This window comes from Pituophis catenifer, unplaced genomic scaffold, assembly GCF_029215685.1.
Source record: "Pituophis catenifer annectens isolate HBS135680 unplaced genomic scaffold, rPitCat1.0.hap2 SCAF_1, whole genome shotgun sequence".
Lineage (NCBI taxonomy): Eukaryota > Metazoa > Chordata > Lepidosauria > Squamata > Colubridae > Pituophis > Pituophis catenifer.
Window position 1 is genome coordinate 165,061,746 of NW_027256881.1, and position 25,268 is coordinate 165,087,013.

Sequence of the window (25,268 nt, forward strand, 5' to 3'; positions counted from 1 at the left end):
AAAAAAAATCTCTGAAAGCCCTGAAGTTGTACTAATTCATCCTCTTCAGTTAACCAGGTTTCCTGGATGACTATTACATCAAATTTAGATAAGAAACTCACTAGTTCACTAGTAGTGAACCACTTCTTTCCAGCCACCTATGTTCCAAGTCAAATTTCTAAAGGATTCCCGTAAGCAAGCTATTCTGACTGGGTTGGTTGACTAGGGAATAAGAGTACTAAATGCCAACTTGCTTTTGGAGCTGGATTAATATTGACTATACTTCAGTGGTGAAATCTAAAATTTGTTACTACCAGTTCTGTGGGCGTGGTTTGGTGGGGGGGGTGTAATGTGACTGGATCAGCCAAAGAGGTTGTTAAAAAATGCTTTTAAAAGCCTCTGACGATCCCAGCTGACTTGCCTGATCGGCAGAGGCTTTTTTTCTTTTAAAAACCTCTGACGATCTCAGCTGAGCCACGCAATCATCAGAGGCTTTTTTTTTTACTTTTAAAAGCATTTTTTCGGCCAGAAGGGTTGTAGAAAAAATGTTTTTAAAAATTAAAAAAAAGCCTCTGATGATTGCGCGGCTCAGCTGGGCATGGGGGGGGGGGCAGTGATTTTTGCTACCGGTTCTCTGAACCACCCGCCTCCGGTCCGAACCGGGAGCATTTTCACCCGTGCTATACTTCCTGTGTAAACACAGTTATTATAAAATTCAATATTCCTCCTCATAAGTTGTAGTTGGTGCTCTTCTTTATCTTCTTTGATTGCTAGTATTACCCTGATTTTGGTCTGAGATTGGCCTTTCTACTAATGAATGAGGACTCTGACCATCCTTCTCATTATCTAGTTGTTGTAGTGGATGGTTAATTCAGACTTGTACTGTTATATCGTGCTGAGTATCCTTTTCCTTTACTTTTTGCTTTGGGCTGATATACCTTCTCTTTTTATTTGTTGGGGATTTTCAGAAAAAAGCTTGGTAACAATTCCACATAAGAGCAGCAAGAGAGAAGCAGTGTGTTCAGACTTTCTGTTTCATTAGTTACCGATTTCAACACTGAATTAATTTTTCCAATTTTTTTTAGAATCAGCTGTTGGTCTCCTGGGCAAAGGGTGGCAAACTGATGGATTAATTCTTTCTTATCATCCATAAACTGTAGCTGTCCATTAAATAGATCTGAGTTCTCTTTTTTATTATCCTTATTTTGTTCTATCCTTGGGTTAGGATGGGTTCTTTGCTTAGATGGGTTCTTTGCTTAGCCATTAATATTTTAGAATTTTCAGGATTGAAATCAGCCTCCCTTGCTGTCTTGGTTCTCTGTCCAGGCTTTAACAGAGGCTGGATTTTGATGGTATAAAACACCCATATTGGCCAAATAGCATATTTCCTTAAAAAGGTTTCAAGCCTGAATAACATTGAAGGAAGAACAATCTGCCCAAAGATTAACAATATTCTTTTCCAACCATGTATGCCGGAGAGCCAAGAAATCTCTGTTAATTCGTTAAGAGTATATCCTACAGCAGGGGTCACCAACCTTTTGGACCTCAGAGACCACTAAATTCATAATTTTAAATCCCGCAGACCACTAATATGATCTGCCTAATGACTGGTTGGGTGGTCATGGCTAGGTGGTCATGTGACTGGGTGGGCATGGGCAACTTGATGTCACTTGCATCGAGGAGTGCTTGCTGGCCTCTACTCGCCCCTCCCCTCCCAGCCACTCCTCGCCTGCCTGCTAGGGCTCCTTAGGGCCCCAACAGGAAGCAGTTGTTGGAGCTAAGCAGCCACCACAAGAAAAAGTTGGCAAAACAGCTGGCTCAGTTCAAATTGGATCTGGCCGAGAAGGAGGCTCAGCAGAAGCACCTCACTGAGGACTATGAGCATAGGCTTTCCAAGCAAAGGGAAGACCTGCTGGAGTGCGATGTCAGGTACTGGCGCCTTGGAGGCTCAGCAGGCTGAGATCGTCAGCCAGTTCCAGGCCATGAGACAATCCCACTGGAACAAGGGTCTCTGGCTCTTCGCCACCAGCAGCGCTTCCCTCTAGCCTTTGCCCAAAGCCCCGCACCAGGAGGCTGAAACAGACCCTGAATCGGAATTCCTACCCGCCCTCCGATCCACACAAAAAGATGCCAAAGAGTGAGACACTCTGCAGCAACACAAATGTTCATTGCACATATTCTGCCCAGGGGCCGTAGTTTGAGGACCCCTGATTTAGTGCAATATAAAAAATGCAAATAATTTTTCTGCGGACCACCAAAATTTTCTCACGGACCACCAGTAGTCCATGGACCACCAGTTGGTGACCACTGCCCTACAGTGTAAAAGGTGGGAGAGTTCAGTATTACTTGTCTCTTATGCCACCTGCCCCTGTTCAAAGAAATATCAGCAACTTGGAGTAGAATCCTGTGTCTCCGTAGAATTAGCCTTTCCTCCTTGTCTTCTCCATCTTGAAGCCCCCAATCCATGTAACTATCCGTGAATTAAGAGTAATTTTTGGAGCATGGGCTTTGCTATTTGCTTCCTTATCTAATTTAGAGATATAGTTTCCTATTAGAGACTTTAATTCTTTGTTTGCTTCCAAGAGCTGATCAAATATGATAATAACTGTGTGTGCTGTCAGGAGGCAATTCTTGGCAACCAAATCCAAGACTCCTTTAAAATTGCTCTTAGTATTATCTTTGTTCTCCCCACTGTCTCCTCATTTTCCAGAGAAAGGCAGTTATCCTCCTCCCACTCCAGTAAGGAACAGGGCTTATTTACAGAGGTTATGAAGAGGGAAAAGCAAAATAAGAAAACTTACTTGAAGTGTCCATTATCTGAAATAAGTCCTTTATCTTTGGTTGTCTTGGTTGCCACCATGTTGTGTTTAGGGTTTCCTCCCGACTATATTTCCAATTTATGCCTCCTTTTATTTTATTTTTTTTCAAGTCCCTTTTTGCTTTTACTGTTAGATTTTGTTTCTGCATTGTTGGATGGTTTAATTTTTTAAAAAACATACTCCCACTTCATCAGTGAATGTTTGAAGCTGATAAGTTCCGGAAGTCGTAGTTTAAAACCTAATCCTATCTAATCTTAAATCTAAAAACCTAATAAAAGAAAAATAACTTTAGATTAGTTTATAGTTAATATTAGATAAAAAATAAAGTATTTTACAACCATATAAAAGCAGCTAAAATAAGAGGATAGGGAGCTCACTAAAAAGCCTGTCACACCCATGTAGATGTAGTACTATTAAAGATTACTTGTTGAGTACGGTTTGTCAACAAGTTACAAATCTATCTGATGGTGATGGTGTCTATCCCACATTTTTCTAGTTTACCAAGAAGTAGGTTGTGGTCTACTTTGTTGAATGCTTTGCTGAAGTCTAAGTCCACAACATTTTGCTGGTCTACTAATTTAGTCACTTTGTCAAAGAATAAAATAAGATTGGTTTGGCATCATCGGTTTTTAACAAACTCGTGTTAGTTTTTAGTTATACCTTTATTTGTTTTCAGATGTTCACAGATCTGTTTTTTTATTATTTTTTCCAGTATCCTCTCAGGTATTGATGTTAGGCTAAGTTTCCTGGGTGAGTTTTTTTCCCCTTCTTTGAAGATGGGAACTAAGTCAGCTACTTTCCAATCCTCTGATAGTTCCCCAGTACTCCAAGATGTTTTGATATAATGGTTCTGAGATAACATCTGCCAGCTCCTTCAGAACTCAGGGATATAATCCATCAGACCCTGGTGATTTATACTCATCAAGATCAGACAGGCGTTCTCTTACCATTTTCTTGTTTATTTTAATTTTTATTTCTAGTCTATCTTTTACATTTATGTTTTTGGTAGGTTGAGCTATAGCAGTGTTGAAATCTAAAATTTGTTACTACTGGTTCTGTAGGCGTGGCTTGGTGGTGGGGGTAATGTGACTGGGTGGGCGTGTCCAATTTTTTTTTCTTTTAAAACCATTTTTTCTACAACCTCTTTGGCGAAGAGGTTGTAAAAAAATGCTTTCAAAAGGCTCTGACGATCCCAGCTGAGTTGCCTGATCGGCAGAGGCTTTTTTTCTTTTAAAAGCCTCTGCCGATCAGGCAACTCAGCTTGGATCGTCAGAGGCATTTAAAAGAAAAAAAGCCTCTGCTGATTAGGCAACTCAGCTGGGATCATCAGCTGACGATCCCTTTGACTATCCCAGCTGAGCCACACAATCATCAGAGGCTTTTTTTTTTTAACTTTTAAAAGCATTTTTTCAGCCGAAGAGGTTGTAGAAAAAATGCTTTTAAAAATTAAAAGAAAAAGCCTCTGATGATTGTGCAGCTCAGCTGAGAATGGGGGGGGGGGGGGAGGCAGGGATTTTTGCTACCGGTTCTCCGAACCACCCACCTCCATCGCTACCGGATCAGGCGATCCGGTCCAAACCTGGAGCATTTCACCCCTGGGCTATAGTTTCTTTTTGTGTGATGAGTTAAGCAGCTCTGCTTTCTCTCTACTGTCTGTTACTTCCTTGCCATCTTCTCTCTTTAGTGTACCAACTATTTCCTTGACTTTTTTCTTTTATATGTTAAAATAAACCTTTTTATTATCTTTGACTTTTTTGTAACTCTTTGTTCATTGTGAGCCTTTGCTTTCATGACTTATTTTTGCAGATTTGGGGTATCTGCTGATATTCTGCTTTAGTTACGTGTCTTTCTTTCCATTTTTTTGTACTTATCCTTTTTGTGTTTCAGTTTATCAGAGAGATCTTTGTGCAACCATGCTGGTTTCTTCTTGGATTTCTTGTTTTTGTTTTTTAGTGGTATTATGTGGGACTGGGCTTTATGAACATATTTTTCAGAATTTCCCACGTTTCTTGAGTTGTTTTCCCCTTAGAATTTTTATCCATGACAATCAGCTTTTTAAAGTTTAAAACACTGGTTGGATTATATTCTATTGCTTGTTTTTGCATTATATTGAATTCCAGTATGATGTGTTCACTGTCACCCAAGGTTCTGGCAAGGTTCTATCACTTCTTCCCTATTTGTAAGAATTAGGACCAGTATAGTTTTTCCTCTAGTTCCTTCCTCTATCTTTTGGATGACAAAGTTGTCAGCTAAGTTGGTTAGGAATCTGTTCGATCTCCCACTTGCTGCAGAATTTGTCTCCCAGTTGATATCAGGGTAGTTAAAAGTCTCCCATTACTGCTGTGATATGTTTCCTACGTACATCTCTTAATAGATTGAGAAAGAGTTCATCTATTTCTTCAGCTTGGTTGGGTGGCCTGTAGTATACGCCTATAGGAATGTCATTTTTTCCCCTTTCATATTTACCCATATGGATTCTAAGAGGTTTTCATCCTTGGTTTTGTGTATTTCAGTAGAGATGTAGTAATCTTTTATATATAATGCAACTCCTCCTCTTTTGTTAGGCCTGTTTCTTTTGAATAGTTTGTATCCTTCCATCAGTACATTCCAGTCATGAGTTTCATCCCACCATGTTTCAGTAATGGAAACTATATCATATCTGCCTTCATGTACTAATACTTCAAGTTCACCTGGTTTGTTCCCTAAACTTTGAGTGTTAGTTTATAGGCATTTGAGTCCTTTACTGGTCTTTTGTATGTTTCTTATATCTTTTACTTTGTAACTAGAATTTACATTCCTTTCCATCACCCTCTACTTCATTATGTTTTTCTTTTTTTCTTTCTTCTTTCTCTTTACTTTTTTCCTCCTTATGTGATTGGTTATTTAGTGTGTTTGGGGGGGGATTAGGTTGTATAGGTTGTGAAGATTGCTCCCCTCCCCCCTCAATTTTAATTTAAAGACATTTTGATAAGATGAGCCAGTCATTTTCCAAATATATTCTTTCCAGTTCTTATGAGGTGCAGTTCATCCCTTGCCAGTAGCCCTTCATCTAGGTCAGGGGTGTCAAACTCTGTTGTAAATCAGAGGTCCAGGCTTTTGCTCTGTTCCAAGATATCTCTCCCACCTTCGTAGAGAGCTTTATTTTTATACAGTTTTACACAATCAGATAAAAGACTGGACAGTAACAGTATTCTAATTGGATAGAAAATATTCACCCCCCTCTCAAGATGCCATCCTCTCTAGGTAAAATGATCTCATCCAAATCTGAGCCAAAAATGAAGTAAGCAGGCAAGATTCATGGAGCATGAGCCAGCAGTGTGCTGCTAAAGCCTGGCACTGTGACCTTTGACCTACTGACCTACAAAACTCGATTTCATTGAGGGTCACATCAGGGTTGTGTTTGACCTTGGAGGGTCAGGGTGGGTGTGGCCATTGTGGGTATGGGCGTGGCCATGGTGGCATTTGACACAGGCTCAAGGTGCATTTTTTCCCCTTTGTATTCAAAACAGCTATTCCAGACAAAGGGAGATTTACTTTCTGGCACAAATTCAATAATGTAGAGATTAAAGACATGTAGAGTCCCCAGCTGATATGGCTTGACTCTTTTGTATAGGAGCAGATCTGAATATGTGCATAATATTGTCAGAACAGAGATGTTCAAAAGCCTAATGTGAGTTAAGACAACCTAAACAACATCCAGGGTATTATATTTATACTTACTGGGTTAAATGATAAATTAACATTTAGAACCTTAAAATATTTTTAAACAAAACAGTTCATTTCTCTTTAATTCATCCATATCTCCTTTTTTGTCTTCTTCATGTATTAATCCTTCTGCCTTATTTATTGTACACTCTTTGTTATTGCTTGGGAAATATCAACTCAGGTTTCCCTTTTCCCTGTTGAATCTGTCCTTTGAAATATTAACTAACTCTATGTAGAATACTTTAGCTGATCCTCCCATTTTTAATTTTAATAGAGTTCTTTGAAAAATATTAAAATTTTATTCCAGATATCCATTGTAAAGAGGAACAGTGTACAACACAACAAAATCATCATAATATATTGGTAAATGTCTAGAAAGATTCAGAAAATATGCATGCTGTGTGGAAACATTTCCAGGTCCATTTGGACTACAACTGGATGCACAATTAAATCTCACTGACTTCAATGAGTTTTATGCATACCTGACAAAAGCTGCCTTCTATCTGCCAGATTTGCACACTATCCAGTCATAATATGATTTGATTTTGACTCTGTGTGTTCTGTAAATTCAGCCATTTGTGCTTTACACAGTAAATCACAATTTAGAAATAACTACTGGACATTTTCACATGACATATTGCATTTAAAAAAAATCTTATGGTTTGTGCATACTACCATATCCTACATCCAATCATGTTCTATATTTTAAGTTTTTAGGCTCACTATATTGTTTACAAACCATTATGGCAGAGATAACACAATCCAGTTGTAAGTCAAAACCAAGCAAATTACATTACAGCCAGAGATAAGTGAGCAAACTCTTTGGATTAGGCCTGTTCCATATTTTTAATTGGATGATACCAGGAATCGTGTAAAGCAGCTAATCAGAAGGAAGATAGAGTGCATGGGGCTGAGAAAGAAACATAAAACGCGTCCCCTGTGGCCCGTTTTCAGTCACCAGACTGCTGTAGGAGGCAATGGGGGCCAAAAATGGATCAAAAACGGCCCCCCTGCGACCCATTTTTGGCCGCCAGACTACTGTAGGGGACCAAAACAGCCCCCCGTGGCCCATTTTTGGCTGCCAGAGTGCTGTAGGAGGACATGGGGGGGCGAAAATGGGCCAAAAATGCCCCCCGTGATCCATTTTCCGCTGGCAGACTGCTATAGTAGACTGTGGGGCCTGAAAACGGGCTGAAAACGCCTCCCTGTGATCTATTTTTGGCCGCCAGAAGGCAGTGGGGGCCAAAAATGGCCCCACGGTCCCTTCATGTGGACCCCCCGCAACCCGTTTTGGCCAGCAGAGGCACCGCGAACCAGTCCTTTGTTATTTCCAGACCAGATTTAAGCTCCGAATCCAGCCTGCGGGCCTTGAGTTTGACACCCCTGATCTAGGTAATGCTGATCGTGGTATAGGAAGCTGAAGTTCTGTTGACAACACCAGTTTTTAAGCCAGTAGTTTGTTTCTAAAATCCTTTGCTCCCTCATTGGATGTTGGTCTTTTGTTGGAACTATAGATGAAAACGCCACTTCTGCTCCTAATTCTTTAACTTTCTTCCCTAGCTGTTATCTCTTGTTATTGTTTTCAGATTCATTGTTGTGTCATTGGTCCCCACATGTAGGAGAAGACAGGGGTAGTAATCCATGGGGTTGATTATTTTAGTAAGGTACTCAGTTACATCTTCTATTTTTGCTCCAGAGACACTATATACCTCCCTAGATTGTCTGCGTAGTCTGCAGTCAATAGTTTCTGTTCCCCTAAGAATTGAATCTACTATCACCAATATTCACCTTTTTTTTTCCTAGGGAAGTCTGAAATACTTTTCTTCCTATTGCAGGAATGCTGGGTTGTGCCTCTTTTTTTGGAACTATTGATGAAATGCTCTTTTGTGAATGTCTATATATTTTCATCCAGGAGGAGGCTATGAAAGCGATTGTTGAGTTCCAGAGGGGCTTCACTGGAGTGGGCTAGAATAGATAGTAGGGACTTTGGTCTTGGTTGTTTTCTTATAAGAATGACATATTTCCATTGGTCTTGCTCTTTAGGTACATATTTATGCTTATTTTTTATGGAAGGGAAGTTTGTTCCCTATTGTGTTCAATTTGGGTGTATACGTCTATAAAATTGTATGAAAGGAAATAGAAATGCTATAATAGGAATGGTTTAAAAATAAGTCTGCAAATGTCAAAAGAATCAACTTAGGATAGTCTCCAAATTATTTTATACCATATACTGAGAAAGAAAGAGGGATATTAGTCCTATTCTGTTTACATAATTTATACAATCTATTTTCAATTTCTTGTTTATTGTTTTCCCTTGTTGCAGTAAAAGAAACTAAGAAGGGCAATTAAAAACCTTTTGATTTTACACTACAGATTTGGCGTGGACACACCCAGTGGAAGAAAACTTTGAAAATTAGAGAAGAAGAAATGGTATTTCTAGGCATGGTAAATCTTTAAATGTTTTTTTATTTGAATAATAATTAAATTTAACTCTTTTGATTAATATAAAATGAATGTTGAAAAGGTATACTATGCAAGACAGTTGTTAAGAGCAAATCTTTATGCAAAAAAAGACAACATGTTGATACTGGAAATTTCTGCATCTGAATCAAATAAGAGTGGGACCCAGAAAACAGAGTGGCAGTAATGAATCTGGCAAGGTTCTTGGCCCATCTGGCTTTAAAAAAAACCCTGACATATTAAGTGCCCTTATTTATATAATAAATCATCTTCATGTGAATCCACATAGGCTTCCTTAAAAGCCATAAATGTTGGCTGACTTAACACTTTATTTCAAATGTGCCCAACCACCTAGGAAAAAAGACAGTATGGTGGTATATGGTGAAGGTGCTAGACTAGGATTAGGAAAACCCAAACTCTTGTGTATTCTTAGCTTCAGGGATTAACTTTGTGACAGAGCCAATTGTGCTTTCTCAGCCAAAATCTACTTTACAGGGATATTGTTGTGAGGAAAACTGGAAGGAGAAAGTATAATGTAGGCTACCTTAAACAAAACATAGGATATTAACCAAATAAATACACAGACAAATGCGGTAGGGCATTTATATGGGAATTAGAAAGAGTAAGAAGAAGCAACATTATCTATTTGCCTTCTGCTAAGCAGATGTTGCATCTACCAAGGCAGCCATTTTATGAAAAAAAACCATTGTTGATCAGGAATCTGATGAATTTGATGATTGCTCTTAAGTTAAGATGTGAGGCTAAAGTTCAGGCCTCAATAGTCCTTTGAGGTCACGGAAAGTCCCTAAGGAAACCACAGGCATGTGATCAGAATCACAGAAGATGTGCTTGACTATTTTTATAATTTCTATATTTCTACACCTTATCTGTTGTGTGCCAGCTTCCTCATATGTAACTAAGTGCAAGCAAAGAAATGTATAAATATCTGCCTCACACTGTGTTCAGCGTTCCTTCTTAGGAAGGATCCATCTTTATTCAGCTGAATAAGCACATTGGCTTATCAATACACATACCTGGACTCTTATCTGGACTCTGTCTTTTATTTTATTGAACCACATCTGTCAATCTGCATAACACCATGGCATGCTGTCAAAATTTTAAATAATGCCCCCTAACCCAGAAAAAAATACAGGAGATGGATTTAAAAGACATACTACTTCTACTACTAAAAGGTAGCTGAAGGGAGAGCAGAAGATGGTCAACTGTATATAAATATCTTCTATCAACATGCAGGAGTAGTTTCTATGCATGAAGTTTGATTTTTTTTTCATCCTCAACCCTAGAAAGTGTGATGACCTTAAATAAAGGAATATAATAATCAGCACTGCTTTGTTAAGTCTTTGTAAGTTACCTAATGTTATGCACTATACAACTATAAATAAAAGAGAAGTGGAGTTGTATTATATATGAAAAATAATTACACCTCTATAGAATGCAAAAATGAAAACGTTCTTCAATGCATTTTGGTTAATATAAAAGGAAAAAAGAATGATATTGCCATACGTGTATACTACAGACCACCAAATCAGAATAAATAGATAAAATTTTGCTAATCAGCTAGCTAAAGTGTTCAGGAAGAGCACTACGATAGTAATAGAAACTTTCACTTGCCATCAACTGGGAGACAAACTGCACCAAGTGAGAGATCAAACAGATTCCTGATGAACCTAGCAGAAAACTTTATCATCCAAAAAGTAGAGGAAGGAACTAGAGGGTCAGCTGTACTTCATTTAATTCTTACTAATATGGATGAAATGATAAAAGATGTCTATGCCCAGTCTAGCACAATACCATTGAGAAACAAAAACCAAGAATCAAATGTCAAAAATAATGTAAAAAGTTTCTTTCAAGTTTCTTTCAAAATATAAAAAATAAGATGAAAGTCAAGGAAACAATCAGTCTACTGAAGGGAGAAGTGGCATGGAAGTAACGGGCAGCAGAAAGGGGAACTGCTTTCTGCTGCCCATTACCTCCATGCCACCTTTCAACATATAAAAACAAGATTAAAATCAAGGAAACAATCAGTCCACTAAAGGGAGAAGGTGGCAATGGGCAACAGAAATGGGAACTGCTTAATTCATTCTTTGTATCTGTCTTTACACAAAATGAAAATATAATCCAACCTCACAAAAATAGTACTGTAAAAGACAGATTTGTGATGACTCCCTCAGATGCTTCCTCAGATACCTCTCCACATGTCAGCTCGGAGGAAGATGAAGCAGTTCCAGGAACATCAAGAGGGGAGTTGGTCAGTGGCTCCAAGCAGCCGGCTGAGAGTGATTTGGCTGAAGCACAGCTGCAGCAGGACAGCCCTGAGGCTTCAGGTGGGGAAAGCATGCAGCTGCAGCCTGTCAGCGATGAGGAAGAGGAACTGCCTTCTGCACTGATCCAAGAACACGTAGGGCAGAGAAAAGGCAGGAGCAACAAAGGTCAGCCAGATTACTCACAAGGAGGCAGCCTCACCCTTCTTGATGGGCTACACAAGAAATTGGCTATTTAGCACAGCAGGAGATGATGTTGATGTTGGGAACAACGTGTTTGTTTTCTTGCTGTGTGTTCTTGCCTTGAACTTTGGATCATGTCTTTTCAGCTGTTTGCCTTGCCTTGCCTTTGCCTGTGGATTTGCCTTTGCCTTGAGGACAAGTGTTGGCTTCATTTGAATAGTTTGTGAAACTCATTGAGGTTGAGCTGGTGCCATCTAGGGAATACCAATTCAGGCTCAGAAGCCTTAATAAAAATGCCTTGAACCCATGGTGTGTGAGGGAAGGACAGCACAAGATTAGGAATGCAAGTGAAAATTAGGAATACAAGTCAAAATAGGCAAGAAAATAGTAAGAAACCACCTAACCCCATTTCTCTTCTGCTTTTCTTAATGCTGTGGTGCTGCAATGTTTCCTGACCCTTCTGAACAAAGTCTGGATGCAGCTTCTTTTGTGTGCAGTGGGGAGGTTGCTTATGAAGCTGAGGATCTGGTCTGTGTGGGTAGGTTTGTACTAGACACAGGTTTCCAGTTCTCCATTTCTAGTCTCCTAATGTCAATGTCGCGGAATGGGAATTTTTGCCCATTTCCTCTTCATGTGTGAATTTAATCCCCGGGGGTATGTTGTTGAGTAGGTGGTGTGTTTCTTTAACGTGGGACCATTTGATGATGAGGAAGATGTCATTGATGTAGCGTATTCAGAATTTTAGTTAAATGGTGGATAGGGCTTTGAGTTTTTGCATGACTACTTCTGCTATTAGGCCTGATATGGGTGATCCCACTGGGTGCCTTGAACTTGCTTATAGATTTTCCAATTGAAATATGTATTGAGAGGCATAGGTCCAGAGATTTCATGGTGGTTTCTGTGAACATGGGATGTTCAATGTCAATTGAGCTGAAGAGTGCAGTGACATTGAAGGAGACCACAATTTCTTCCTTGTTGATCTTGGTGTGCTTGATGAGTTGGAGAAATTGTTCTGGGGAATTTATTGAGTAGGCTGAGTTGTTGACTAAGTGTCTGAGTTTCCTCTGCAGGGTTTTTGTTAATTTGTATGTTGGTGTACAAACTAGCAAAAACCTTGCAGAGGAAACTCAGACTCTTAGTTAATGCAGCACACAACAGCATCAAGAAAAGCAAAAGAGAAACAGCTGCTTGACATCTTTCTATTCAACGGCTATCCAAAGAACTTTATATTCAGACAAAGCACCCAAACCACAATGCACCACACAGCCAACCCACATGCAAAAACTAACCCTATCATACACAAAAGGGGTGTCGGAAATGACAGCCAGAATTCTCCAGCCCCTAGGAATAGTAATAGCCCACAAACCCACAGCACATTCCTCTAGAAACCAAAGACAAGATACAGAAGGATGAAAGACACAATGTAATTTATGATATTAACTGTAACAGTTGCAACCAATTCTATGTGGTACAAATATCACGATTAAAAATCAAAATACATGAACACCAGCTGTCAGTCAAATGCCAGGATCCCAAATCCCTAATCTCTACCCACACTGACACCAAACAGCATCAATTTGATTAGAACAACACTAGAATCATTGGCCATGCTATCACCCGCCACACGTATGAGTTCATTGAAGCCTGGAATTTCACAGGCAATTCCATCAACAGACACATAGACCTATAACCAGCCTATGAACTCCTCAGAATTCAACTGAGGAGTCAACCAGCAACAGCACCAACCCTCAACCAATTCATGCAACCAGCACTTCACCTCCCAGTGACCCTCACCTGACATGACCTCCCCATCATCATAACAAGACACTCACCTGATGTAAACCACACCTGACCCAGCACAAGACCCTCACCTGATGTGACCTCCCCATCACAAGATTTACCACACAAAGCCTTTATAAGCAGAAGAACACCAACACAAACATCCCCTAACTCTGCTGAAGATGTTACTTAGCCTGGCAATAAAACATTTGGAAACCAACCCACAAGCTCGGAGAATCAATCTCCACCCTCAACTCTATAATATACATTGGAAAACTTAGATGGTACGGGCACATTGTACACAGTAAAGAAAACTTGGTAGCAAGAACAGCCAGGCATCTGGACCCCGATGGCCAGCAATCCCATAGAAGAAGTGGATGGATCATATCAAGGAGAACATGAAATATGTGGCCATTGCTTCTGATGGAGATAACTTTGCCAACAAGCGGTCCCTGCCATAACGTGGGAATAATTCTAGGAAGAAGAAGCCTCTATAGTATACATTAAAATAGTACTGACTAATTTGAATAGTTTATCAACACCTAATATCTCCCAAATGTTCTCCCAGACCTACATTTTTACTTCTTCACGGAAGCTACTAGAAAAGAGGGAGGCAAGTTATTTCATAAGAGAAGGCCCTGCTATAGGATCTCTGTAAATGGAACTTTCTTGGAAATGGGACCTTCAGCAGGGTCTCTCTTCCAGATTTTGTTGGATGGGCAGATTATTAAATATAATCTAATCTCTTAGACAGTTTCAATATAAGAAAGATGGGTTTTTATAAGAAATATCAGAAATTTTGTGTTAGAGGTGGCAGATCCCCAAAACAAAATTAGAAATTAAGACGCTTCGCTTGAAATAAACCCAGACTCGCCACAGTGACATTGAAATTATCAGAAAGGGAAAGATAATACTGTGCCTGATTTATAAATCAGCATTGGAAGGTACACATGTAGTTCCAACCATCCTGATGGAATCAGTTATAAAATATCACCATGATTGAAGGATATAGATAAAATGTACCGGTGTTGAATCCTCTTTTTTGCATGAGAATTGTCTATTAAATGACAATATGGAAAAGGAGGAAAATGAAGATGATGTATAAATTGCTTGGTTTATGTCTGCTGAGCATATGAAGCTGTTTTACACAGAATCAGCCATATGAGGCTGTCTGCGTTAACTGACAACAATTTATTAAAGTCTCAGATAAAAATATTTCCTAGCCTTGAAATAGATACTACTAATTGAATGTATGATTCTTTGTGTGCAAACCTATCTTCTACTATTGATCTATGAATGCCATATGAATAGAAAGGCAGATCTAAATCAAAGTAATGTATAAGGAACTATGATGGCACAATGATTAGAATGCAGTATTGCAGACTGACACTGCTCACTGCCAGGAGTTCATTTCTGACTGGCTCAAGGTTGACTCAGCCTTCCATCATTCCAAGATCGGTAAAATGAGCCAGATTGTTGGGGGCTCTATGTTGACTGTAAACCCCTTAGATAGTGCTATAAAGCACTATGAAGTGGTATATAAGTCTAAATGCTATTGATATAGTAGTAAAAGAATTCTGCTATATATTATAGTAACTAACTTTGATTTGAGTTCTGTCACATGCAGTATACTGTATGAGTTATCAGTATAGCCGCCCTGAGTCTTCGGAGAGGGGCGGCATATAAATTAAAGTAAAGTAAAGTATTATTTTCAGAATCTTAATATAAAGAGTTCCCAAGTGAGAAACTAATGTAGAATATGAAATCATTCCTAATTGAAACACTGAAGGTAAAACAAGAAATGGAATAGGAGAAATAAAACCAGCAATCTTCTAAGTATTTGTCATCTATTATCCTGATCAAGACACCTAAATAGTCACATTAAAGCAAGTTGTTATATCCACTTCAGGCTGGATATAGCATCAACAAAGCTGAATTAGTTTCCTCTGATGTTAATAATAAAATAATTATGTTAATAAAACTGGAAATACAACATATGCAATATCTGTTTTTCAGATCCCACCGCCCCATTTCCAGAGACCTAGTGCTTCGTTATTACGTGCCCAGAAAGTTGATACTTTAAGGTGTGAAATTCAGGAGAAATATGAATCAGACTTCCAGAAAGCTCTAGTAAGCATCAAAGAGCGAGTGAAAGAAATTGAAGGACCAGACATCAAAGAAACCCTCCAAGACCAGATCCGCCAGTGGTTTATTGAATGCCGGTGAGATACCATTCTTTCTTTCCTTAACCTCTCCCTATCTGTAACCACACTTATCATAAGAGTCTGTAAACATCATTTCTTCAAGACAGTTGGAATCAAGACTGCTTCAGTACAGAGAACAGTTTTAAACAAACCAAAAAAATATGGAAATCACAAGTTGAATCATTATCATTTCTGTTATCACTGTTACCACAGATTCATGGATTTGGAGTATAATATCATATATTGTTGGAGTTCTTATGCAGAAATGTGTAACAGCTTATCCTTACTTATAAATAGAGTTGTCTTGCACAAAACTTTTTGTAAAGAGGTCAGTGCAGTAATCTGTTTCCTTCAGTATGTTGATAATTGTCATTGATACTGATATTTACCAACAAATATTAATTTGTAGATTAGCTTACAATATAGCTAGAACTGACTAAATAATAATTTCAGAATATTTTCAGGGAATTGTGTTTAATTAAAAAGGAAAATAAACAGACCCAAGAAACTATAGACTGATTAGCCTAACATCAATACCTGGGAAGATACTGGAAAAAATAATTAAAAAACAGATATTTGAACATCTAGAAACAAATAAAGTTATAACTAGAAGCCAGCACGGGTTTGTTAAAAACAGATCATGCCAAACCAATCTTATTTCATTCTTTGACAAAGTGACTAAATCAGTAGACCAGCAAAATACTGTGGACATAGTATAATTAGAATTCAGCAAGGCATTTGACAAAGTAGACCACAATCTACATCTTGATTTAGAAAAATGTGAGATAGACAGCATCACCACCAGATGGATTTATAACTGGCTGACTGGCTACTCATTCAATGAGTAGTTCTTAATGGTACTACATCTCCCTCATTGTAACCTAAGATGTATACTACCTGTGATCTTCTTGCACTGTGAGATTCCCCCCTCTCGCAGATCTGGCCCTCCACATTATCGAGGGCCTACCTCAAGGACGGGTTTTGGGACCCAGAGAGGTGGCATGTGAAAACCAGGGGGTTGAGGGTTTTTTTATCAAATTTTTTAGTTAAACTTTTAAGGGGTCCCAGGGAGGGGGAGGGTCGAATTAGAACTCGGGTTGTGGGTTTGGGGGAAAACCCACAAGGGGGAGGGTCGGGTCTGGCCTCGAAGTGCGGTGAGGGGGGTGGGGGACCTGGGGTCGAGGGGGGGTCAGAGCTCATCTGGATAGTGTTTCAAACATCAATACTGTGGGTGGGAGGGGTAGATATGGCGGGAGCAGGGGGCCATATCGTGTTAGGGAAGCGCGCACTCGCTGTTTACGAGCGATGGCGTGCTCCGGCCCCCAAGGCTCCACCCGTTCCCCAGGTTGCATAGACCCTCAGGGCCCAGGCCTTCGGCTGATGTTATGCAATGCCAGGTCCGTAGTAAATAAAGCCCCCTTCATTTGTGATCTTATTCAGGAGGGGGGTGCGGACCTGGCAGGTATTACGGAGACCTGGTTGGGTCAGGAGGGGGGCGTTCCCCTCATTGAAATGTGCCCACCAGGTTTCCGCGCATTCCATCAGCCAAGGTCACGGGAGGGGTGGGGGGGGTAGCGGTTATCATTAAAGATGGTCTGAGACCGAGGGAGGCCACTGTTCCTCAGACGGCCGGCTGTGAATCCCACCTTGTGAAATGGGGTCACGGGGTTCAGAGGGGTTTGCTGATCACGTACCTGGCTCCCTGCCACGTGGCAGCACCCTGCCTGAACTACTCAACGTCATTGCCGCGGTGGCGGTTGATACCCCTAGGTTTATGGTCATGGGGGATTTCAACCTGCCGTCCGTGGGTGAGGCGTCTGAGGTGGCTCAGGAGTTCATGGCTTCCATGACGGCCATGGACCTGACCCAGTTAATTCATGGCCCTACCCACACGGGGGGAAACATGCTGGATCTGGTTTTTGTCTCTGGACAGTGGTTGAGTGATCTTGAGATAGGGGATATAGTCATCAAGCCCTTGTCATGGTCTGATCACTCTCTCCTTCATCTCGACCTTCGAACCGCTGCACCCCATCGCAGGGAGGCAGAGCCGGTAAGATGGTTCCGCCCCAGGCGCCTGATGGAGCCTGATAGGTTCCAGATGGAGCTTGGGCCATTTCCTGAGGCTCTGGCACACGCCTCGACTGGAGACCTAGTGGCCCCCTGGGATAGGGCAGCCGCTGGAGCTCTGGACCGGGTCGTGCCTTTGCGGCCTCTGACCCGGCGCCAATCTCATTTGGCTCCTTGGTTCACTGAGGAGCTGAGGGAGTTGAAGCGCCAGAAAAGACGCCTAGAGAGTAGTTGGAAGGCCAGTCTTTCTGAATCAGACCGGACACTGGTAAGATCTCATATTAGGAATTACCTAGTGGCGATAAAAGCAGCGAAATATAGCTATTTTGCTGCTCTTGTTGCATCATCAGATAACCGCCCGGCCACCCTATTTAGGGTGACCCGCTCCCTGCTCCACCAGGAAGCGCGGGAGGACCCCTTGGAGGGTAGAGCCGAGGATTTTGTTCAGTATCTGTATGACAAAATCACTCAGATCCGGGAAGATCTGGACTCCGACTGGGTAGTCTCAAGGGGAGGGACTGGGGCAGGTCTTGAGAATGTTATCTGGGATGAGTTTGATCCTGTGACCCCTGAGGACGTGGACAGGATTCTGGGCAGATTGAACGCGACCACTTGTTTATTGGACCCGTGTCCCTCCTGGTTAGTGCTGGCTTCCCGGGAGGTGACGCAAGGCTGGCTCCAGGAGATTATAAATGCTTCGATGGGTGAGGGTGACTTCCCCGCCGCCTTGAAAGAGGCAGTGGTGAGGCCTCTCCTCAAGAAGCCTTCCCTGGACCCGGCAATGTTGGTTAATTATCGTCCGGTCTCCAACCTTCGTTTTGTGGCGAAGGTTGTCGAGAGTGTGGTTGCACAACAGCTCCCCCAGCACCTGGATGAAACAACGTATCTGGATCCGTTCCAGTCGGGCTTCAGGCCTGGGTACAGCACGGAAACGGCATTGGTCGCATTGGTAGATGATCTCTGGAGGGCTCGGGACAGGGGGTGCTCCTCTGTCCTGGTTCTGTTTGACCTCTCAGCGGCTTTTGATACCATCAACCATGGTATCATGCTGCACCGGTTGGAAGAGTTAGGGGTGGGGGGCACTGTACTGCGGTGGTTCTCCTCCTTTCTCTCTGACCGGTTGCAGTCTGTGTTGGCAGGGGGGCAGAGGTCGACCCCAAGGCCCCTTATATGTGGGGTGCCACAAGGGTTGGTCCCCTTTTGTTCAACATTTATGTAAAGCCGCTGGGTGAGACCATCCGTGGTTTCGGGGTGAAGTACCACCAGTACGCTGATGACACCCAGCTGTACATCTCCACTCCAGACCACCCCAACGATGCCCTTGAAGTGATGTCCCGGTGTCTGGAGGCCATGCGGATCTGGATGGGGAGGAACAGGCTCAGACTCAACCCATCCAAGACCGAGTGGCTGTGGTTTCCGACGTCCAGATATAGTCAGTTGACGCCATCGCTGACTATTGGGGGCGAATCGCTGGCCCCCACGGAGAGGGCTCGCAACTTGGACGTCCTCCTGGATTCACAGCTGTCATTAGAAGAGCATTTGACGGCCGTGACCGGGAGGATTTTTCATCAGGTTCGCCTGATTTGCCAGTTGCGTCCCTTTCTGGATCGGGACTCCCTACACACAGTCACTCATGCCCTCGTCACTTCCCGCCTGGACTATTGTAACGCTCTCTACATGGGGCTCCCCTTGAGGAGCACCTGGAGGCTCCAACTGGCGCAGAGTGCGGCCGCGCGGGAGGTTATGGGAGCAACATGGCGCTCCCAAGTGACACCTCTCCTGCGCGAGCTGCACTGGCTCCCGGTGGTCTTCTGGGTGCGCTTCAAGGTTTTGGTTACCACCTTTAGAGCGCTCCATGGCTTAGGACCTGGTTATTTATGGGACCGCCTACTACCACAAACAGCCTCCCACCAGCCGGTATGCTCTCATAGAGAGGGACTCCTCCAGGTGCCGTCAGCCAAACGATGTCGACTGGCGGCCCCTAGGGGGAGGGCCTTCTCTGTGGGGGCACCTACTATCTGGAATGAGCTCCCCCCGGAGATACGAAGGATCCTGGACCTGCGCACCTTCCGCACCTTTTTATTCCACCAGGCGGGCTTGGCCTAATCCTTTCCGTCTTTTTTATTATGTAAATTTTAATTTGTTTTAAATTATTGGGGTGTTTTAATTTGTCAGGGCCAAAACTATTTAATTCGATTTTATCTGGTTTTTTAAATTTTTTGTATCTATGTATTTTATTGTTTGGCTGTTCACCGCCCTGAGTCCTTCGATACAAATCAAATAAATAATAATAAATAATAATAATTGAGGGAAGTAAGCAGTGGGTTGCCATAAGGTTCTGTCTTAGGCCCAGTACCGTTCAATATCTTCATAAATGACTTAAATAAGGGAATAGAAGGGGAACTCATCAAATTTTCAGATGACACTAACCTGGCAGGAATAGCCAACACCCCAGAAGACAAGCTCAGAATCCAAAAAGATCTTGACAGACTAGAACAATGGGCCCTATCCAACGAAGTGAAATTTAATGTAGAAAAAAGTAATGTTTTACACCGGGACAGAAAAAACCAAAAATACAAGTACAGATTAGGCAAAACCTGCCTCAAAAACAGTAACTGTGAGTGGTACCTTGGAGTCCTAGTGTACAATTAGTTAAACATGAGTCAGCAGTGTGTGGCGGCAGCCAAAAAAGCTAATACAATCCTTGGTTATATAAACAGAGGCATAGAATCAAAATCACGTGAAGTATTATTGCTGCTTTATAAAGCCTTAGTAAGATCACTGTCAGGTCTCTATTAGTAAGCTGCCATTCTGAATTGGGGGGAGAACGGTGGGTGGAATGGTTTGCATGCTTTCACTTTTGCTGTAACTGCTTGGGAATTGAGGGGGGAGAAGTGGCCAACTGCAGTGACTCCCTCTCTGCTGGTTCCAACCAGGTATTCAAAGTCACAACATGCCGAGGACAACTTCTTCTCACCATCCAGTATCAGAGTTTCTCATAATACGTTTGTGGTAATTTATTGGCTACAGATGGACATGGGCTATTGGGGAGGGGGTTGAGGGGGGAAATTAGCCTAATGCTTTATGCCTGAATTTTAGACTCTGCCTGACTCTTCTGCCATCACTAATTCTCAGTCAAATTTCCTTTTGAAATATAAACTGTTTCAAGAGTTTTACTTTCTTGAGAAGGTAGCTGAGGCAGGTCTTTACATTAGGCAGAGTCTGAAATCTGATACTGCATCCAGTTTTGGTCACCACATTACAAAAAAGATGTTGAGACTCTGGAAAAAGGACAAAGAAGAGCAACTAAGATTATTAAAGACCTGGAGACTAAAACATATGAAGAACAGTTGCAGGATTTGGGTTTGGCTCGTCTAGAGAAAAGAAGGATTAGGGAGGACATGATAGCAGCATTCTAGTATTTGAGAAGCTGCCACAAAGAGGAGCGGGCCAGATTATTTTCCAAAGAACCCCAGAGGGCAGGACAAAAAACAGTGGCTGGAAAACTAATCAAGGAAAGAAGCAACTTGGAATTAAGGAGAAACTTCTTAACAGTGAGGACAACTAACCAGTGGAACAGTTTGCCTTCAGAAGTTGTCGGTGCTTCATCACTGGAGATTTTTAAGAAGAGACTGGACAGTCACTTGTCTGAAATGGTATAGGATCTCCTTCTTGAGCAGGAGGCTGAACTAGAAGACCTCCAAGGTCCCTCCCAACTCTGTTCTGTTCTGATTCTGATTCATTGTATTTGATACTAATTGAGAATAATGAGATACAGATACTAATTGAGAATAATGAGATACAGATTTTTTTTGTATTTTCAATTAAACTTCACTTTGGCCCTCTTGGGAAAACTTTGTCCATCATCAGGTTAGGTTGTCTGGCTTTCACTAAGGCGACCTTTTCCTTCTATTCGTTCATGAGAGAGTTTAGTTTCCCACAATAGCAATAGCACTTAGATTTATTTACTGCTCCATAGTGCTTTACAGCGCTGTCTGGGTGGTTTACAAATGTCAAGATATTGCCTCCAACAATCTGGGTCCTCATTTTACCAGCCTTGGAAGGATATAGATGATATAGTACTCTATCCATAGTCTGTGTGCATGTGTGCATATAATCTTACATTATTTCTTGCACAGTCTAACTTGACAAAACTATTTTTTTTCTTTTTTTTTTCTTTAAAAAGTTTTAACAATCATTACAACAATTTCCCCCCTCCGACCCAGCCCTGTCCCCCCGCTCCCCTCTCCCTCCAACCCCCCAACACCTACCCCCCCGGACTTCCCAGAGCAAAAACAGGGTATAACATAACAAACTTAAGCTAAAATAAGCTAACTTTCTGTGGTCTCCAAACTCCCCCTTACTCTTTAACTCCCCTTTCAATTAAATAAACATATTCAAAAAGGAAATATAGATTTCATTCATAAGCTATTTGAAACTTTTTAGTCCGATATTTGTTTGAATATAGTCAATCCATCTTCTCCATTCGAATATATATCTTTCATTTGAATGCTCCTTCAAATTCGCTGAAATTTTAGCCACCTCTGCTAAATTCACTACTTTTAGTGTCCATTCTTCAATAGTAGGCAAGTCTTCCTTCTTCCAGTACTATGCTACCAAGAGTCTGGCTGCTGTTATTAAATTTAAAAACAACTTAGTCTCTATAACAGTACAATCTGTAATTATGCCTAACAAAAAGAACTGTGGAGTAAATTTTATCTTCTTTTTGAGAATATTTTGAATAATCCACCATATTTTTATCCAAAATGCCTTAATTTTTTTACATGTCCACCATATATGATAATACGTGGCATCATCACATTCACATCTCCAACACTTAGGTTGCACACTTGGATACATACAGGCTAGCTTTTTAGGATCCAGATGCCATATATAAAACATTTTATAAAAATTCTCTCTTAAATTTTGGGCTTGCGTGAACTTCACATTTCTAACCCATTTTTTTCCCCATGTTTCCATCATTATTGGTTCTTCAATATTTTGTGTCCACTTTATCATACAGTCCTTAACTAACTCCGTTTCTGAATCTATTTCTACCAAAGCATTATACAACCTTTTTATGTGCATTTGACTTTGATTTCTAATCTGTTTTACCAAATTCTTCTCATTTTGCAGAAAACCAATTTTCTGATCTTCTCTCCATCTAGCTTGCAACTGTACATATTGAAACCATGTTCAAATTGTCCTTTCTTCTCTTAGTTGAGTCAAAGATTTTAATTGTAGTATACCTCTTTCCTTGTTAAGAAGCTCTTTATATGTACATCTCCACCCCAGGCCACCCCAACAATGCCCTTGAAGTGATGTCCCAGTGCCTGGAGGCTGTGCGGATCTGGATGGGGAGGAACAGGCTCAGGCTCAACCCTTCCAAGACTGAGTGGCTGTGGCTCCCGGCATCCCGATATAGTCAGTTGACTCCATCACTGACTATTGGGGGCGAGTCGTTGGCCCCCACAGAGAGGGCTCGCAATCTGGGAGTCCTCCTGGATAGGCAGCTGTCCTTGGAGGAACATCTGACGGCTGTAACCAGGGGGACCTTTTGTCAGGTTCGCCTGATCCGCCAGTTGCGGCCCTTTCTTGATCGGGATTCCCTGTGCACAGTCACTCATGCCCTCGTCACCTCTCGCCTTGACTACTGCAACGCTCTCTACATGGGGCTCCCCTTGAGGAGCACCCGGAGGCTCCAACTGGTCCAGAATGCAGCAGCGCGGGTAGTGACGGGAGCAGCCTGGCGCTCCCATGTAACACCGCTCCTGCGCGAGCTGCACTGGCTCCCAGTGGTCTTCCGGGTGCGCTTCAAGGTGTTGGTTATCACCTTTAAAGCGCTCCATGGCATAGGGCCTAGCTATCTTCGAGACCGCCTGCTGCCACCGACGATCTCCCATCGACCCGTGCGCTCCCACAGAGAGGGCCTCCTCGGGGTGCCATCAGCCAAACAGTGCAGGCTGGTGACCCCCAGGGGGAGGGCCTTCTCTGTGGGGGCAGCTACCCTCTGGAATCAATTGCCTCCAGAGATAAGGAGAATCCAAGACCTCGGTGCCTTCCGCCGTTCCCTTAAAACTTTCCTTTTCCAGCAAGCCGGGCTGGCCTAATTTTTTAAGTGTTTTTAAGTGTTTTGTTTATTGTTTTTAATTAATGGGGCCAAATTTATATATGTATATTTTAACTGTATTTTAATATTTGTACTTGATGTTTTTACTTGGCTGTTCACCGCCCTGAGTCCTCAGGGAGAAGGGCGGTATACAAATTCAAAATAAAATAAAAATAAATAAAATAAATGTAATCACATCCTGCCTTTGCTCTACACTTATATTCTCTATCGTGTGTCTGGGTATTGCCCACAATGGTAACTTCTCGTTTAGTTTATACTTATACTTTTTCCAGACATGCAATAGAGCATTCCTTAATATATGACTTTTAAAAGTTTTATCCACTTTCTTATCATATAATAAATAAACATGCCACCCATAAACCAAATCATATCCCTCAATATTCAATATTCTTTCTTCTGTTAAATTCATCCAATCACTCATTGCTGATAGGACAGCTGCCTCATAATATAGTCTTAAGTTAGGCATTTTGAGACCTCCTCTTTCACGTATATCCTGCATTATTTTTTGTTTTATTCTCGGTCTCTTCCCTGCCCAAACAATACCCTTCTGCCATACCTTCAAATTCTCATCTTTTTTAAGTATTGGTATCATTTGAAAAAGAAACAAAAACTTAGGCAAAACATTCATTTTTACTGCTGCTATTCTTCCTAACAAGGATAACTGTAATTTTTTCCAACTTTCCATCTCTCTCTGTATTTTTTGAAACAAAGGATCATAGTTATGCGTGAATAGTTTCGCATTTGATGTCATAATATAAACCCCCAAATACTTAACTTTTTTAACTATTTCAAATCCTGTTAATCTTTCTAATTCCTCTTTTTGATTTGTAGTCATGTTTTTAGTTATTATCTTCATTTTCCCTGCATTTATTTTAAATCCATATACTTGTCCATATTGATTAATTATATCCATTAGACCTACAACCGACTGTAATGGTTGGGTTAAAGTAACAACCAAATCGTCTGCGAATGCTCGTAATCTATAGTCATACTGCCTAATCTTAATTCCACTTATTTTGTCCGACCCACGTATCTTACTTAACAAAAATTCCAAAGTCAAGATAAACAATAATGGAGACAAAGGACATCCTTGTCTTGTTCATTTTTCTATGTTAAAAGTATCTGTTAAACTAGAATTAATTATTATTTGCACTGTTTGTTTCTGATACATTTGTGAAATGTTCTCCAAACTGCATCTTTTCTATTATTTTCAATAAAAATTGCCAATTCAATCGATCAAATGCTTTCTCCGCATCAAGAAATATCAGCACTGCAGGGATTTGGTTGTTCTTCCCCAAATACTCCAATAGGTTAACAACTTGCCTTACATTACTCTTCATTTGTCTACCATTTATAAAACCAGTTTGATCATTATGAATCATTTGTTGCATGATTGTCATTAACCTATTTGCTAATATTTTAGCAAAAATCTTGTAATCTGTATTTAAAAGTGATATAGGCCTATAATTTTTTGGCTGGGTGTGGTCTTGCTCCTCCTTTGGAATCAGAGAAATAAAAGCTGTTCTCCAGGATGGGGGTACATCTCCTCCAGATTGTATATTAGTAAATAATTCTTTGAGTGGTCCCACCATTTCTAACTGCAAATGTTTATAATAAGCAGCTGTCAAGCCATCCGTCCCAGGAGCTTTACCCACTTTCA

General features: G+C 41.2%; 1 protein-coding gene across 1 annotated transcript in view; it reads left to right on the forward strand.

Annotated features, from left to right (window-relative positions):
- IQCA1 (IQ motif containing with AAA domain 1) overlaps positions 1-25,268 on the forward strand; it is a gene marked incomplete at its 5' end in the record, with an annotated part of 230,082 nt that overhangs the window by 37,837 nt on the left and 166,977 nt on the right. The window contains 2 exons of the mRNA XM_070933352.1: positions 8,877-8,948; positions 15,224-15,429. Of these exons, the coding sequence (XP_070789453.1) occupies positions 8,877-8,948; positions 15,224-15,429 (278 nt within the window). The remainder of the gene's footprint in view (positions 1-8,876; positions 8,949-15,223; positions 15,430-25,268) is intronic.